This window comes from Zonotrichia albicollis, chromosome 6, assembly GCF_047830755.1.
Source record: "Zonotrichia albicollis isolate bZonAlb1 chromosome 6, bZonAlb1.hap1, whole genome shotgun sequence".
In the NCBI taxonomy this organism is placed as follows: domain Eukaryota; kingdom Metazoa; phylum Chordata; class Aves; order Passeriformes; family Passerellidae; genus Zonotrichia; species Zonotrichia albicollis.
Genome location: NC_133824.1, coordinates 5,548,860 through 5,563,064, shown reverse-complemented (window position 1 = coordinate 5,563,064; position 14,205 = coordinate 5,548,860). Strand labels below are relative to the sequence as shown.

At 42.2% G+C, this 14,205-nt stretch overlaps 1 protein-coding gene across 5 annotated transcripts in view; it reads left to right on the top strand.

Moving 5' to 3' along the window:
• EVL (Enah/Vasp-like) overlaps window positions 1-14,205 on the top strand; it is a 147,284-nt gene that overhangs the window by 82,695 nt on the left and 50,384 nt on the right. For all 5 annotated transcript variants that reach the window (XM_005483209.4, XM_005483210.4, XM_005483207.4 and 2 more), the window contains exon 3: window positions 1,440-1,617. In XM_005483209.4, the coding sequence (XP_005483266.1) occupies window positions 1,440-1,617 (178 nt within the window). The remainder of the gene's footprint in view (window positions 1-1,439; window positions 1,618-14,205) is intronic.

Below are 14,205 nucleotides of genomic sequence, written 5' to 3'. Positions count from 1 at the left end.
TCCAAAAAAACCCAGTGTAGGTCTGATTGCTTCTCACTGCTTTTTCATGGAGCCTTAGTAATGATACTGGTTTGGGTGCAACAGCTGGACCATCACATTTGTGCCTAAAGCTAGACCAAGGATTCAGAGACTATCTTCTACATCACTCTCTAATGCTCACTCTGTAAGAAATGCGTCCTAGAAATAAGAGTATATCTGTAATTATCTTGGGGTCTAATGGCTTCTTTGTTGGTTTCCAAATTTTTTGTATTTTAATATAGTAAAGTTACAAGACATCTGTTAACTGTATCAATGAGACACTGTTATCCTTCAAAAATACTAATGTGGGTGAAACAATTTGTTCCTTGTTAGGTGCTCATCTAATGTTTCTCTGCCAGTTTAAACTGGCAATCCAGTGAAAATTCAAAACTCAGAGCTAGGGGTTGTTAATCTTTGAAATTAGTTTTTAAAGTCTGCCCGTACAATTAAGAATTGTCAGTCATCTACCAAAAATATTGTTGGACTGATTACACACACTGAAGCTTTTTAGCTGGAATCATAGTGTTAACAGAAAACTTTCCAAAAGTCTGGTCAGACTGTAAAAAAAAAAAAAAAAAAAAAAAAAAAAAAAAAAAAAAAAAAAAGGTATGTTTTCTGGTATGTGGGGTCCACCTCTAACATAAATTCTATGTACAAAGTGGTACAGTGGTGCAGTGGACATTCCTGCCTCCCCACCCTTAGCTAGCACAGCTTACACTTCAGCAGTGGAGGTTTCTGTCTGGATCCCAGCTGTACTGTGCAGCTGGGTGTCCCAGTGCCCTGCCCAAGGATAAACAGGGCATTGTATTTAGTAGATTAAATTAAAAAAAAAAACAGTCTTCTCCTGCAGTCTCCCCTTACCTGGAAAACACCACACATACAACAGGGGAGAAGGTGGGAGAGGAATGGTTGTCTGGGTTTCTGCTTGCCTGATTCTAAAGAAAAAAACTAAGAACAAGAAGCTGGTGGTGATCAGACACATGGGAAGAGGAAAGCAAAACTGGTGCAATGAGTGAAACGTTTATGTGCTATAGGGCAAGGCTAGTGCCAAGAGCTCTGTCTGGCTCTTTTTCTAACAATTGTACATGACCATCCTCCAAAACATGGAAACAGCTGCTGGCCCTGGTTCCTGACAGCTGTTTGCAGCATCTGCACAGCTGCACCCTGTGGAGGTGCTGTAAAAAGCAGGAGCAGGTAATAGATTTTGCAAAACTGGCTTGCAAGTCCCCGAGGCTGAACTGAACTGTTGTAAATCTCACCCCCAGATGTGAATTTTCTGTCACTGAAACAAACACTGCCTTACTGTGCAGCCATGTAGGAGCTGCCCTAGGAGCTGCCTCTCCCCATTTAGGCAACCTTCACACAAGGGTTGGGTGTGTTTTTGAGCTATTGTTAATCCTTACTCCTGTTTCAAATCCCAGGTAGTGATTAATTACTCCATTGTGAAAGGACTGAAGTACAATCAAGCAACTCCTACCTTTCATCAATGGCGCGACGCACGACAGGTCTACGGCTTGAATTTTGCAAGCAAAGAAGAGGCCACCACGTTCTCCAATGCAATGCTGTTTGCTCTGAACATCATGAACTCACAAGATGGAGGTAAGTTAATCTCTGTTAGTCTGTGACATTTTAACATGCTCATTACCAATCACCTAGTGCACTTGTATTGGATATTATGCCATTATAATACACATAATAATAAAAAACCTTAGCCTTCAGATCAGCGTTTGCTGTGGTATGAATTGCACGTTTTCAGATTTTATTTCCCTTTCTGCTCATTTTTCATGGTGCCTTAACTCACCATAGGAAATCAATAGTTATTTGGGAATGCCTCAGCAGGCAGGTAGCCCCACTGATTTATGTGGATCTGCATATATGCTGTTTTACATATGAGATGGCAGAATAAAACTTTAAGTAAACAGAAGCTAAAATCTGAAGTAAAAAACCAGAAAAAACAGAAGCTAAAAACTTTAAGTAAATCAGAAGCTAAATCTGAAGTAAAAGTAGCCAAATCTGACAAGATAGGACTCAGAGCTGTTATTTCCAGTGTGTTGGGCCAGCTTCAGCTATTGGCTCTTGTGGGTCAGCTTACCGAAACAGGAGTGTGAGGCACCTTGGTTATTGAATACTATATTGACTGTAAAAGAACTTTGTGGTGAAGTTTGCTGTTCTGTGAATTTGTCATTGCATTAGCTTGAACTGGGGCCAAAATAAAGTCCTGGTTTCTCAATGGAAACCAGTTTCTGGTTTGTGGTATCTGGATGAAGCACTGCCCTCAGTTACACGTTTATGACCTCTCTGCAGCTCCTGGGCTGGGAACAGAGCAGTCCTTGTGTGGTGCCTTTTTTTTTTTGTTTGTTCCTGCAGAAACACACACCACAGCCTTATTTTCCTTTTGCAGACATGATGAGTCAAGGTTTGCATCACGTGCTGCCATCCAGGTTTCCCTGCAGTGTTCAGTGGGGATGGACAGCAGCTCTTCAGAGGGAGATTGTCCCCTGACAACCTCCAATACACAAATATGTCTTACTAAAAGGTTCAGATTTTTTTTTTATTGCTATAAGCTGGCAAATGCAAAACTCATCAAAAATCAAGACATATTTCAAATTCTTATCTATATTTAGAAGTACTGGGTACTTAATTCTGCTTTCTTCATCTTGAACATTTTCAGCTGTAGTTGTGCCACAGCAGGAGCCTTCATAAGGAAATCTGGCCCAGATTCATCAGTCCTAAACTCAAAATGTCTGAAGAGTACAGAACTCTTTGGCTGCTCAGATGTGCCCACCCCTTTTAGACCTCCAAATTTGGGTACTGTGACTATGGTCATGTGTAGAGATTGGTTTAATGTTTGTGATGAGTCTGCCTTTCCTCCAAAAGCCCTTAAATTTGGGTTGGGTTTTTTTCCCATCATTTTCTTCTTGTCAAAGGGAGTGAGGATTTTGCAGGATTTTGAGTTTGCTTCAGGGAGGTGCCTTGTGGAAACACAATTCTCAGGGTAAGAAACAAGAAACTGCCTTAAATTATGTTAGCAACACCTAGCAATGAGCAACAGGTATTTTTAAGAAAGTATTTTTGAGCACTTGAAAAGCCTAATAAATTTCTGAGAAGTTTATGCGTATACAGCCAGGAATAATTCACATTTTGATTTTCTTTGGTATTTTTTAATTAATTTCCTTAGCACATTGAAAGTGTGCTTTAGATGCGGTGCAGGTTTAAAATCCAGTCCATGCTGAAGAGCTTGTATTTAGAGTTTGTAGTTGTCACATTCAAAGACATGAATTGGGCCACAGATAAAAAACTTTATTTTCTGGACAAAAAAGAATGGCCTGGTAAACATTCAGTCCTTAGCAACCCTTTTTGTCTCATAGATAAAGTGTTAGAAGTTTCAAAGATTGCCAGTTGTCCCATTCTTTACAGCTGAACTTGTCAAAAAATGACATTTTGATTAAAGGACATTTCAGGTTTTTTTTTTTTTAAAAAAAAACCTCTGATTGTATGAAAGAAATTCCAGAAACCCTCATTTTTCTTTTTTTTTTTAAAATGATGGAATTTCTTTGCAGAGGTATTTCTCTTTAATATTAGCTACACATTGGTAATCAATTAGAATGAAGCTTTTTATATCATCATAAGTTTTCCCATTACTGCAGTGATCTCAGCATGCCAATTGACAGCAAAAGTACATAATGGATATAAGGTATGAAATGTTTTTCATATCTGCTCTTCCAGGCTTCTATGGCCCCTTTGTGGGATTGAATTAATGTGATAGGAATTCACACAAGCACACATATCCATATATCTTTTCAGGCACTGCCACTGCCTGCATCCTCCATCCCTTCTGCTGCCTGCATGCTGCATTAGGGTCTGCTTTTTTCATGTGGAAAAATCATTGGGAAAAAAATGTATTTATTATATCTATGCATCCATGTTTTAAAGGTGCCCATGTGCTTATGCAGATGGATGGCAGCTTTAAGGGGCTCATTTGTATGCCCAGAACTGCTCATACACTCATAAAAAGATCAACCAAAACCACAGGATGAAACAGAGGCTCCCTCTGCTCCATTCACAGGGCAGCAAACCCTATCTGCTGTTCTGAAATTGGAGTATGCTGTGTGCACTACTTGGCACATGCTATTTCTAATGTTTAGTTTTTTCTCACATTCCCCACTGAGACATTATTACATTTGATACTGCTGATCCTCCCATAGTTGAATAGATTCTGGCTTCCATGGCTGCTTCTCCCTTCATTCTACCACCCACTTCCATAAACTGAAATTAATCATGGTAGACCACAGCAGTAGATGTGAGACTGCATCATGTCTTCAGCAGTTGTGGAGTCAGGGTACTGTTATTTTTGGGAAAATAACTGGTCTTGGCACAAAGTAATAGTGTGAGGTTTGAATGGTGCATTAATCTGAATTAGTTGAAAAATTGGTAGCAGTCTATGTTTAGGGGAGTTGGAAATAATTTTTAGGTAGTGATGACTTTCAAATGACTGGGTCACTTCAAATGAACACACAGTTATGAGCTAGTGGTGAGAATTACTGTACTGTCCCTCTTCTTCAAGTGAGAAAGAACAACCACAAGCACTGATCTCTCTGTTCTGATTGCATTGCCCAAGAACAACCACAAGCACTGATCTCTGTCCTGACTGCATGGGACATGAGTGAAAACTAAACCAAGTGCTTTGTTAAATGCCAAAGATTAAATGGGTGGAATCAGACCAACAGCCAGACTGTGTTTACCCAGTTACATTTCAGTGTTGGGGCAGGTGTCTTCCCAGGACTGTGACACCCCAGAGTTTGCAAAAAGTTGGGAGAAAAGCCATAGCCTAAACTGTCTGTCTGGTTGTGTTTCTGCAGTGGATGTACCCATACTCTTACCCATGGGGATGGCTGGCCACCTTGCAGGTGTTCTGTTCTCAGTGCTGTGGTGGGAGCCTCTCCCAGTGCACGTGCCCAGGGTGGGCAAAGCAAGACTTGAAAGAGGTGAACACAGACCTGGCTCATTGTTGTGCTTTCTAAGGGTGCTGATGGTTAGGTCAGGGGTAATCCAAAATCAGAAAAAATGGGACTAAAACTGAAATATTACAAATATGCACCATCCTTCCTTTAGAGGTTGACAGCTGCCTCACTGAATTACAGTTTTTTACCTGCCAGCTTATCTATATGCCTAATTACTTTGATTTCCTTATACATTTCTTTAATCTGTTCTCCCTTACAAATAAAGGGAAAAATGTTGGTTCTGAGCCAGCCTGCAAAAGGAGAGCAAAAGATAACATTGACTTGCTATTACCAATCTCTCACTTTCATTGCTTTAATGGTGTCATTTAGTAAGACCATTAATATTACAAACAACTTGCCAATTAATTGTTTTTCTTTAATGGGTGTCCACTTTGAGAAGTCAGATCTTTTGCTAGTATAAATTACCTGGTACAAGGTAGTGTGCCACCAGCTCACTTTGTCATCTGCAGCCAGGTTTCACTGGGGCAGAGCATCACCCCTTCCTGCCCCAGGAGACTGTGGAAGAATTCTGCACAGATCTTGCCCACAGGCTGTTTGATGTTTTGTTGTATCCATATTGTTGTCCTATTTCTAGAGTCCCATACCTTCTGGGTGGTTTTCTCACACACAGCTCTTCACAGCAATGTTGCTTCTGCTTCTTCATCAGGACTCCTCCAAGGCTCTCCCTACCCAGCCAGCCCACCCCCTTTTATCCCAGTTATCTTCATTAGCCACAGCTGCTGCCCAATTAAGGACATCACAGCTGCAGCCCATTTAGAACAACTAGGACTGGGGCAAGGCCACTTATACAATACACAGATTTTACTAGGACTCCTACTATAATGTTTCATGTTTTTTGGGGCTTGCATGCTCTTAGATTTGCCAAGTGCAGTGGCTGATGGCAGGGCAGCGTGGTTATTGGAGCAGGACATAACATGAGAACATTAGTAAGCTAAAATGGGCAAGTTCTTCCCTGCCAGAATTGTGTAGGAAAGCCAGTGGTGCCTGTAATGAACTTTCTGCAGGGCTCAATGGAGCCTGTACTCTCAGTGCTTCTCCCATGGAGCTTACACTTCCAGGAGAGAGGGAATGAGACTATTTTATCACCTTTCTTGTTCCTCAGTTTTCTGGGGATGGGCAAAGGGATTCTTCATCTTTTTCTTTCCTTATTTGCTCCCTTCAGACATTGAGTTCCAGCTGGTTGCTGGCAACACTTGCATGTTCCCATGTCACATCAGGGGACAGTGGTTCAGCTTTGTGGCTTGGCATGACCAGCTCTGAGGGCACCTTGGCCTTCCATGGCTTAAAGATTTTTAACCTCTAGGAGAAGAATTAAGACTCTGATTTGTGCTGCTGGTAAATGCTGCCTGTGACATAGTGAATATAATGTACTGTGAACTTCTGCTTTTCTTTTGATGTCTGTGCCCTGGGGACTTAGATAGTTATTGTTGACTTACAATGTATGAAAATTCCATTTCTAAATGTAAACACCACATGCTGAAATGCCTTGTGCAGAGAGCTCGGTGCAGAGTTAATCATAGTTAGAGGTCAGCTGCCTTATCTGACTAAGAACAGAGACTTTGGAGGAAAGCTTGAAACAGGAGAGAGGTTTGAAGAAGATTAATAGTGATTTATTTCTTTATTTATTCCTTGTAAGAAAGCCATTTTCTTGTTCTAAGTGTCTTACAGAGCTCACAATACAGACATAGGTCATGGAGGGTGCAGAGTTCAGCCCTGTGCCTTCAGCTTCAGACCGTGCCTTGCCTCTGCAGGGAGGATGTTTTGGTAGAAGGATTGTTCCTCTACTCCTCTTCCTCTAGTTGGAAGATCTGCTGCCTTTTCCATCTCTGTGGATTATTTCTCCTTGATTTTATTAGGTTCTTGGGAGCTTGATATCTTTTTCCATTCCTTCAGTCATTCTGCTTGTATCCTTTCAGAAGTGACAACATGTCTCCATTGCTGAGAGGAAGTTCCTTGAAAAACACTTTGGAGAAATAAAAGAATAAAGCTTTGATTCATCAAATAGCGGATAAACTGGCAGAATGTACCATAGGTTTCTGTCAGTGAAGGATGTGTGTGAAGATTATGGTGCACTGGATTTCAGACAAAAGTGTACACAAGGTTTTTTATATTTTTTTCTCATATTATATTCAGCTCAGTATTTTTTCATTAACATTTTGACAGCTAGCCCTGCATCTCTCAGTTTTTCAGTGGCAGTAAAGTGTAACTTCTGGGAAATTTAGTCATCTGAATTAATCTTCTACAAAGCGGTGTCTGTTTTATTTGATAATATTGCCCCAAGACTTCCCAGCACCATAGAGGACACAGTGTGGGAAGACAAAATATTTCATCTTCATTACAGCACTGCATAATACATAAAATAGCTCATCAATAATGAAAGGGACCCACCACAGAACACAATTCCCACTTGCAGCCAGCTGGTTCCAAAACTGTGCTGGGGTAAAGAGATCTGTGCTCCATGCAAGGTGCTTTGCATGCTGCACTGTGGACTCATTTCCCACACTTTGAGGTGTGTTGGTGCAGATTATAAAGCCCTGAGGTGGTGTACTCTGTGCAAATGTAATTTTTCACAGTGCTAATAACACTTAAGGATGTGTGTAACTTCAGCTGGCACAGACATTGCAGAACCATAAGCATGCATTCTGCTGCAAGTCTTTGAATCAAGTCATTCCAGACATTGTTCCTATTTATAATCTAGGCATAGAGAACTTGTGAACAACAAACTTTTAGACTCACTGGTGTAAATATGATCCATGTGGTCAGACACCTTGGGCTAGCCAAACTAGCAGCCTGCAGGCAGTGGTTAATCGGGTGCATGTGAAAAACAAAAAATATCTGCTTCTTAAAAACACAAAAGATTTCCCAGGGGAATAACTGTTTTCTGACTGACTTCTTTCAAAAACACCAGGAAAAGGCTTAGAGAAATAAATTTCACAATGTTTCCAGACTCATGCCTACACCAGTTTCAGTATCAGCTTTAGTCACTCAGAAATGTTCAGCAGATAGGGGGGTTTCTGGTCTAAATTGCTGTGCTTTGTAAGTCAATGAAGAGGGAGGGAAAATTCAAATAAGATGATGAGCTTTTTCCTTTCATCTGCTGCATTGCTTTATCACTGAAACTGTTCCAGAAAAGTCCACGTGACATACAGAATCTTTTAGTATATTGCTTACCCTAGAAATAAATTCCTTCCTTTGCCAGTTGGACAGGGATGAGCTGCTACCCAGCAAACCAGGTGGGAATTTATTTTCCTGCAGCAGCCAGTGAAAGCCTGTGAGGGCAGGAGTCCCTTGTGACCCCAGCTGTAAAATATTAGCACAACCACAGGACCACTCATTTTGTTTCATTCCCAAAACTTCTTCCTGTGCTGGGGGGGATGACAGTCCCTGTACAAGCCCTCTGCCCATCTTTCCAAAATAACCAAACTTTTCCTGGAATAATAGGCACGTGCTTGCAGCCTTCCCCTTCCTGCCAAACTGCTCAGGTGCCCTCTTCTCAGGTTAACCTGGGCTTCCTAACTGGATATATCACAGGATATTTCACAGGATATCACTGGATATATGACATTTCACAGGAACAAAGGTGGAAAGGACTGAGTTGGAAAGGACTCACAAGGATCACCGAGTCCAACTCTGAAGTGAATGGCCCATACAGGGATGGAACCCACAACTCTTGCATTATTAGCATTAGGCTTTAACCAACTTGTAGAAGCATGGGTACACTTCACATTAAGAGAAACATGTTTCAAACCAGAACTGAAAGAAGTCAGTCCAGCCAGGAGAAGGAGTGAGTAAAACTACTTAATCTTCTGTATTAGCTTGGCTTCAGTTGACTGGAGCACAGGAGGGGAATTGATTGGCTGGTGAATAGATAAACTGGGATTACAGACTCCTTTCGGTCTAGAACTGTAAATTTCATTGCCATTATTCATCTGTCAGGAAGTATCAAACCCTTATTTAATTATTCTGCTCTATAGAAGAAGGCGTTTTTTCAGCTCAGTTTTTCAGTTCCCCGGATGGTAGGGATCCACAGCAGAAAGTTTTCTCACAGTGTTATGCAAATACAGACCCATGACATGCTGCCTGTGTGCCTCTCAGCCCTTTGCTGCAGGACTCCACTGAACCCTGCTCAGAGCCAGAGCTGCTGTCCAACGTCTGCAGCAACAAAAGGTGCCTCTGCTCTTTGAAAAGCATTATATTGAGTCTCTTGCTGATGCTTTTTGCTGTGCTGAACTCCTCTGCACTAAATCAAAACCACTTCAGGAAGGAAACTGTGTGTGGGAAACAAAATTGTTGAGAGATTTAAGAGACACTTGCACACGTCGACTTGTGCTAGCAAGATTCCCATGCACCATTGCCTTCCAACCCCTGTTTTTCTGAGTGTGCTGCAAGCTGGAGAAGTTCCCAGAGCTCAGTGATAGAAGATTCACTATGGCTTTTTCACTAGGGTATAGTCAGTGGCAAAAGAATGTATTAGCTTAGGGAAAAAAAAAAATTATCAAAATTTAACAAGTTCGGTGATTTATCTGCAAGCAGTATGGGCCAGATTTTGGCAAGTGTTCATCTGGAGACCATTTATAGAATTGTTTGGGTTGGAAGGGACCTTAAAGATCACCTAGTTCCAGCCCTCTGCTCTAGGCAGGGACAATTTCCTCTAGATCAAGTTGCTCAAAGCCCCATCCAGCCTGCTTTGGTTGCTTCTTTTTATTCAATAGACTTTCTGTATTCTCAGCTAAGAGCCAGACTCTATAATAGTTTGTCTCTGCACTGTAACTCCCCTAGCTGTGATCCCACTCCTAGCAGTCAGTAATTGTGTGACCATGATTTTCCTGTCAACGGAAGTATATTTTTCACTATCAGCATCTGTAGCACTGCATTTTGTACCTGAGCTGGGATGTCTGTGTGGTCAAGAAACAGTAACAGAGGCTCTTGGTACAGTCAGTTATGTATTAGGTGTCCCTAAAGGCAAAATTCATCCCCTTCTCCCTCTCTTTCTCATCACTGACTGCACAGGATTGATGCTAAGAACCTTTCTTTGGTCCCTGACAATTTTACTATCATCTTCTTACTTTCTTATTAATGAATTAATGATTTCTAATTATGGTGTAATTAATTAGTAACTATAATGATAATTAAAACTCTGGTTTAACAATAATAAATTAGAGACCTGAAAACTAATGTGCATAAGGTTTATTTTTAGTGATGCTCCATGGATTTCCTTGGGAGAGTTAATGACAACTCCAAGGAATACATGTGTGTTGTGCATGTCCATGTATGTGTTCACATGAGTAGTGCACATCTGATTTTCACTTTTCTGCCTGCCTGAGCTCTGAAAACAGATGGGCTTTTTGCATGCAATCTTTTTTTATTTTGTACCAGAAGTGAATTTGGGAAGATATTCACACATATATTAGATTGAAATCAGGAATAAGTTGCTGGGCTAAGAGGATTTCTAGGAAGATATTCACATTTTTTAGGAAGATATATTTTTTTAGGAAGATATTTCACACATATACAGATTGAAGTCAGGAATAAGTTGCTGGGCTAAGAGGATTTTTCACTGATAAAATTGGTAGTATTTTGAATTTCTTTTTTAAACTATGCTGCCATTAAGTGATAGTTCAGTGTGCAAACAGCACTCACTAGAAAGGTGTTTGTGGTCAAAGCAGTGTTAGGACCAGGGGACTGTGCAGGGACAGCCAGTGGTGCAGCTGGGGAGGTGGGGCAGAACTCTGGAGCCCTCTTGGGCAGCAGGCTCAGCTGAGGGAAAGTCTGCTTAATTCCAGTGAATCCCCATATGCTGCTGCCTGCAGAGCATGCACAGCAGCTTCTCCTGCTGGCTGGTAATCCCTGGGCAGCTCACACAAAGTCTGCCATGGCCTTCTTAGGTGACTCTCTGTGGCCATCCAGCATCATCTTTTTCACCAAGTCAGGGAGTGGAAAGCTCTGGGTGGTGTTGCCTGCTGCAAGCACAATCTCAGAGCCCTGTGGCAATAACTCCTGTTAATTCCAGTGAAGCAACACAGCTGAAAATGGGATTCATTAACTGAACTGCAGCCATTTAAATGCTAGGCAGCTAGTTTACAATAATTGTGCATTTTGGGGCAGGGAGGTGAGTGGCTGCAGTCCTGGGCTGCTGGCTGGTGGCTGCACAGTCCCTGCCACAGAGCAGGGAGCAAACTGAGAGATAGATTGGAGCAGTGTGGGGCTGTCCTGCAGCTCAGGAAGGAAGTCATCTCCTAAGAGGTGATTTTACTCCTCCAAGCATCCAGCCCTTGCCCTTGTACGTGCTCAGCTGCACAGCTGAGGAGCACACAGCGTGATTCAGGCCCTGATGGCGCCTTTGAAATTCTGCTCCACCTCTGCTGACAAAAAAAGCCAAACCCTGCCAAGCAATCACCGTCAATCAGATTTGCATGGATTGCTTTATCTCTTGGTCTTGATTAGTATTCCGGAGATCTGAGTAGAAAACACGAATTTTAACCCTGCTTCCTCCAGTGCTGGGTTCCAGGGACTCCCTCTGCTGGTCAGAGCAGCGCCTGGGAGGCGTGTGAGCATCGGCTCTGCCATTCAGCACGCTGGGAGAGGTGAACCGAGGAGTATTTTGGCTTTTTTCACACCTTTAAAAATAAACGTGGGGTCAGAGTCGCTGAGGTTATCACCTCGTTTGCCTTCTTGAGCTTGCTAGGTGTGCATTGCTGGTTCTTGTCGAGAAATGGTGCATTGCCTGCAGCGGGGCAGCCTGAGGAGCAGGGCTGCCGGCACCTGAGTGCTGCTCCGGTGCTTTGCAGACAGGAGCAGGAGGACGTTCAGAAGGTTGGATCAGAAATCCATTGTCAGAAATCCATTTGAATATGGATTGTCCGGCAATTTAATGGATGTCCCTTCTAAGGCATTTTAGATTATGGAATATTTGCTTTTTCTTTTTTTGGCTTACCGTTGACATTCATAATAGAAATGACTCTGCACATTTGAATCTGGGTCCTCAGGTTTCCCTGCATCATTTACAAACACACACATTGCAGTTTCACTTCTCAAGATGCTTTGCCAGCAGATCTTACAGGATCCTTGCTAAATGCAAAAGAAAACACTTTGAGTCAGCAAAACAGCAGGGCTAACTGAACTTGGAGAAAAAGAAAGAGCCTTTCAGTGTCCTCTGGAGCCTGCCAAAGCACTGAGTGCTGGTGATGACCAACAAGGGTGGCACATCTAATGCAAAAGCTGGCAAGAGTTACCATGCACAGTGCAGCAGGAGGGGCACCAGAGGATCAGGGATGCAGAGGTGGAGCCGTGCAGGGAGCCAGAGGCTCTGGAGATGCATGGACCAAGAGTGTGGACAAGTTTCTGGATCTGCAGTGGAGGCAGAAGGCACCAAGAGAAAGCCTGGTTCTGGCAGAGTCAGCAGGAAAACTCCTGACTCAGATAAATGAGTAATTTATCCCTAGTTTGTGGAAGGAAGAGAGATTTGAAAAGTGTAAGAGAGGTGAGGATGCAAAGGGAAATGTGCCTTATGCTTCCTGCTGATTGTTTTATTTCTCATCTCTCTGACCTTTCTGATTAAATATGATATTTCAGCTTCAGAGCTAAAGCTTGAAAATAGATATTTCGCTCTTCAGATGAGCTGGCATTTGATTTCTTTTTTTTTGGTCTGTGCTGTAACATTCCTGTGAGAGCACAGAGTAACTGTGGGTTTTTTAAAGCTATTGCAATGATTTTCTCACAGGCAAAGTTGCCCCTGGCTGGCTTTACATTATCTCATCAGCCTGTGACTGCACCCCCAAATCACCTCTTTCTGCTTATCAGAGTTTACTGGTGTGTCCAGAAATTGCCCAACAAGGGTCATGCTGAATATACTTCTTGTTTTGCACCACATTACATTGCAGTCAGGTCTTTCAGCACCGCCGTATTTTTAAATAATGTTTTCCCTGACGCTGCAAATGGTGCAGAACACTGTAGAGGCAGACAGCCCCCAAAGTGAGCTGGGGGCAGGGGCTTTGGTCAGCAGGCTGTAACACACAGGGAAGCTATTCTACAGTGAAAAACCATTGCAGAAACCTCAGTGTGCAGAGCTGTGTCCTGGTGGGGCTGCAGAGGTCAGGGCGATGTTGTTGGGCTTGCAGGGGCTGCAGGAGTGAAGAGATAGACGAAAATCTTGACTCCATGATCAGAAGGCTGGATTTGTTAATTTTGATATATATTACATTAAGACTATACTAAAAGGAATAGAGAGAAAAGTTCAGGAGCTTGCTATGCTAAGAATAGAACAGGAATGAATAAACAAAGGAGCTCTCTCTGATTCTGTCCCAGAGAGAGCTCGGTCTTTGATTGGCCCTTAATTGTACACAAGCAACATGGGCCCATCACAGGTGCACCTGCTGCATTCCACAGCAGCAGATAACCGTTGTTTACATTCCCCTTCTGGGGCCTCAGCTTCCCAGAAGGGGGAAAAATCCTAAAGAAAGGATTTTTATGAAAAGATGTCTGTGACAGGGCTGGGGGCATCAGTGGGGCTGAGGGTGCAGGAGCTGCTCTGCTCTGCAGCCAGGACTGCACACACTGCCATGGCTTCATCCCCTGGAGTGCCTCTGCAGCTTCTCAAGTTAAATTTCAGACCAGACACACCATCTGGACTTTTCCTCTATAGTGCCTCCAGCCTGGGGAGCTCGCTGAGAGGTCCACACCAAGGACTGTCAAGGTTCTCTTAATGGGAACCAAATCATTTCCCCAGAAATGGGTTAAATTCGGTTGTAGTTTTTATTTTACTAAAATCAAAATTGAACTTTCAACCTTCCTTAAAAGATGAAGTATGTACCTTTTGTTCTGAAATTACATTTTGCTTCACTTTTGGTTTTCAAATGCACACAATGTAAATTACCATATTTGGTTGTTTTGAAGGCAATGAGAAAGCCCCAGCTTTCTGATCCAAAATAAAGAGAAATTCAAGCTAAGCATTCTTTTGTGTTGCCATATTGAAGCTCAAATTCATAGCAAATTACAAAACTAAAAAGACAAATTTTATTTTTAAAGATGAGAGGAAACATTGTGATATTTTTAAAGAAAAGGAAGATTTTTTAAAATGAGAATCAAACCTCCATACATCTCTGTGCAAGTTCAAATATTGTTTTTAAACTAAATGTTAAAATTAAACCCCAAAATTCTACCAAAAGTT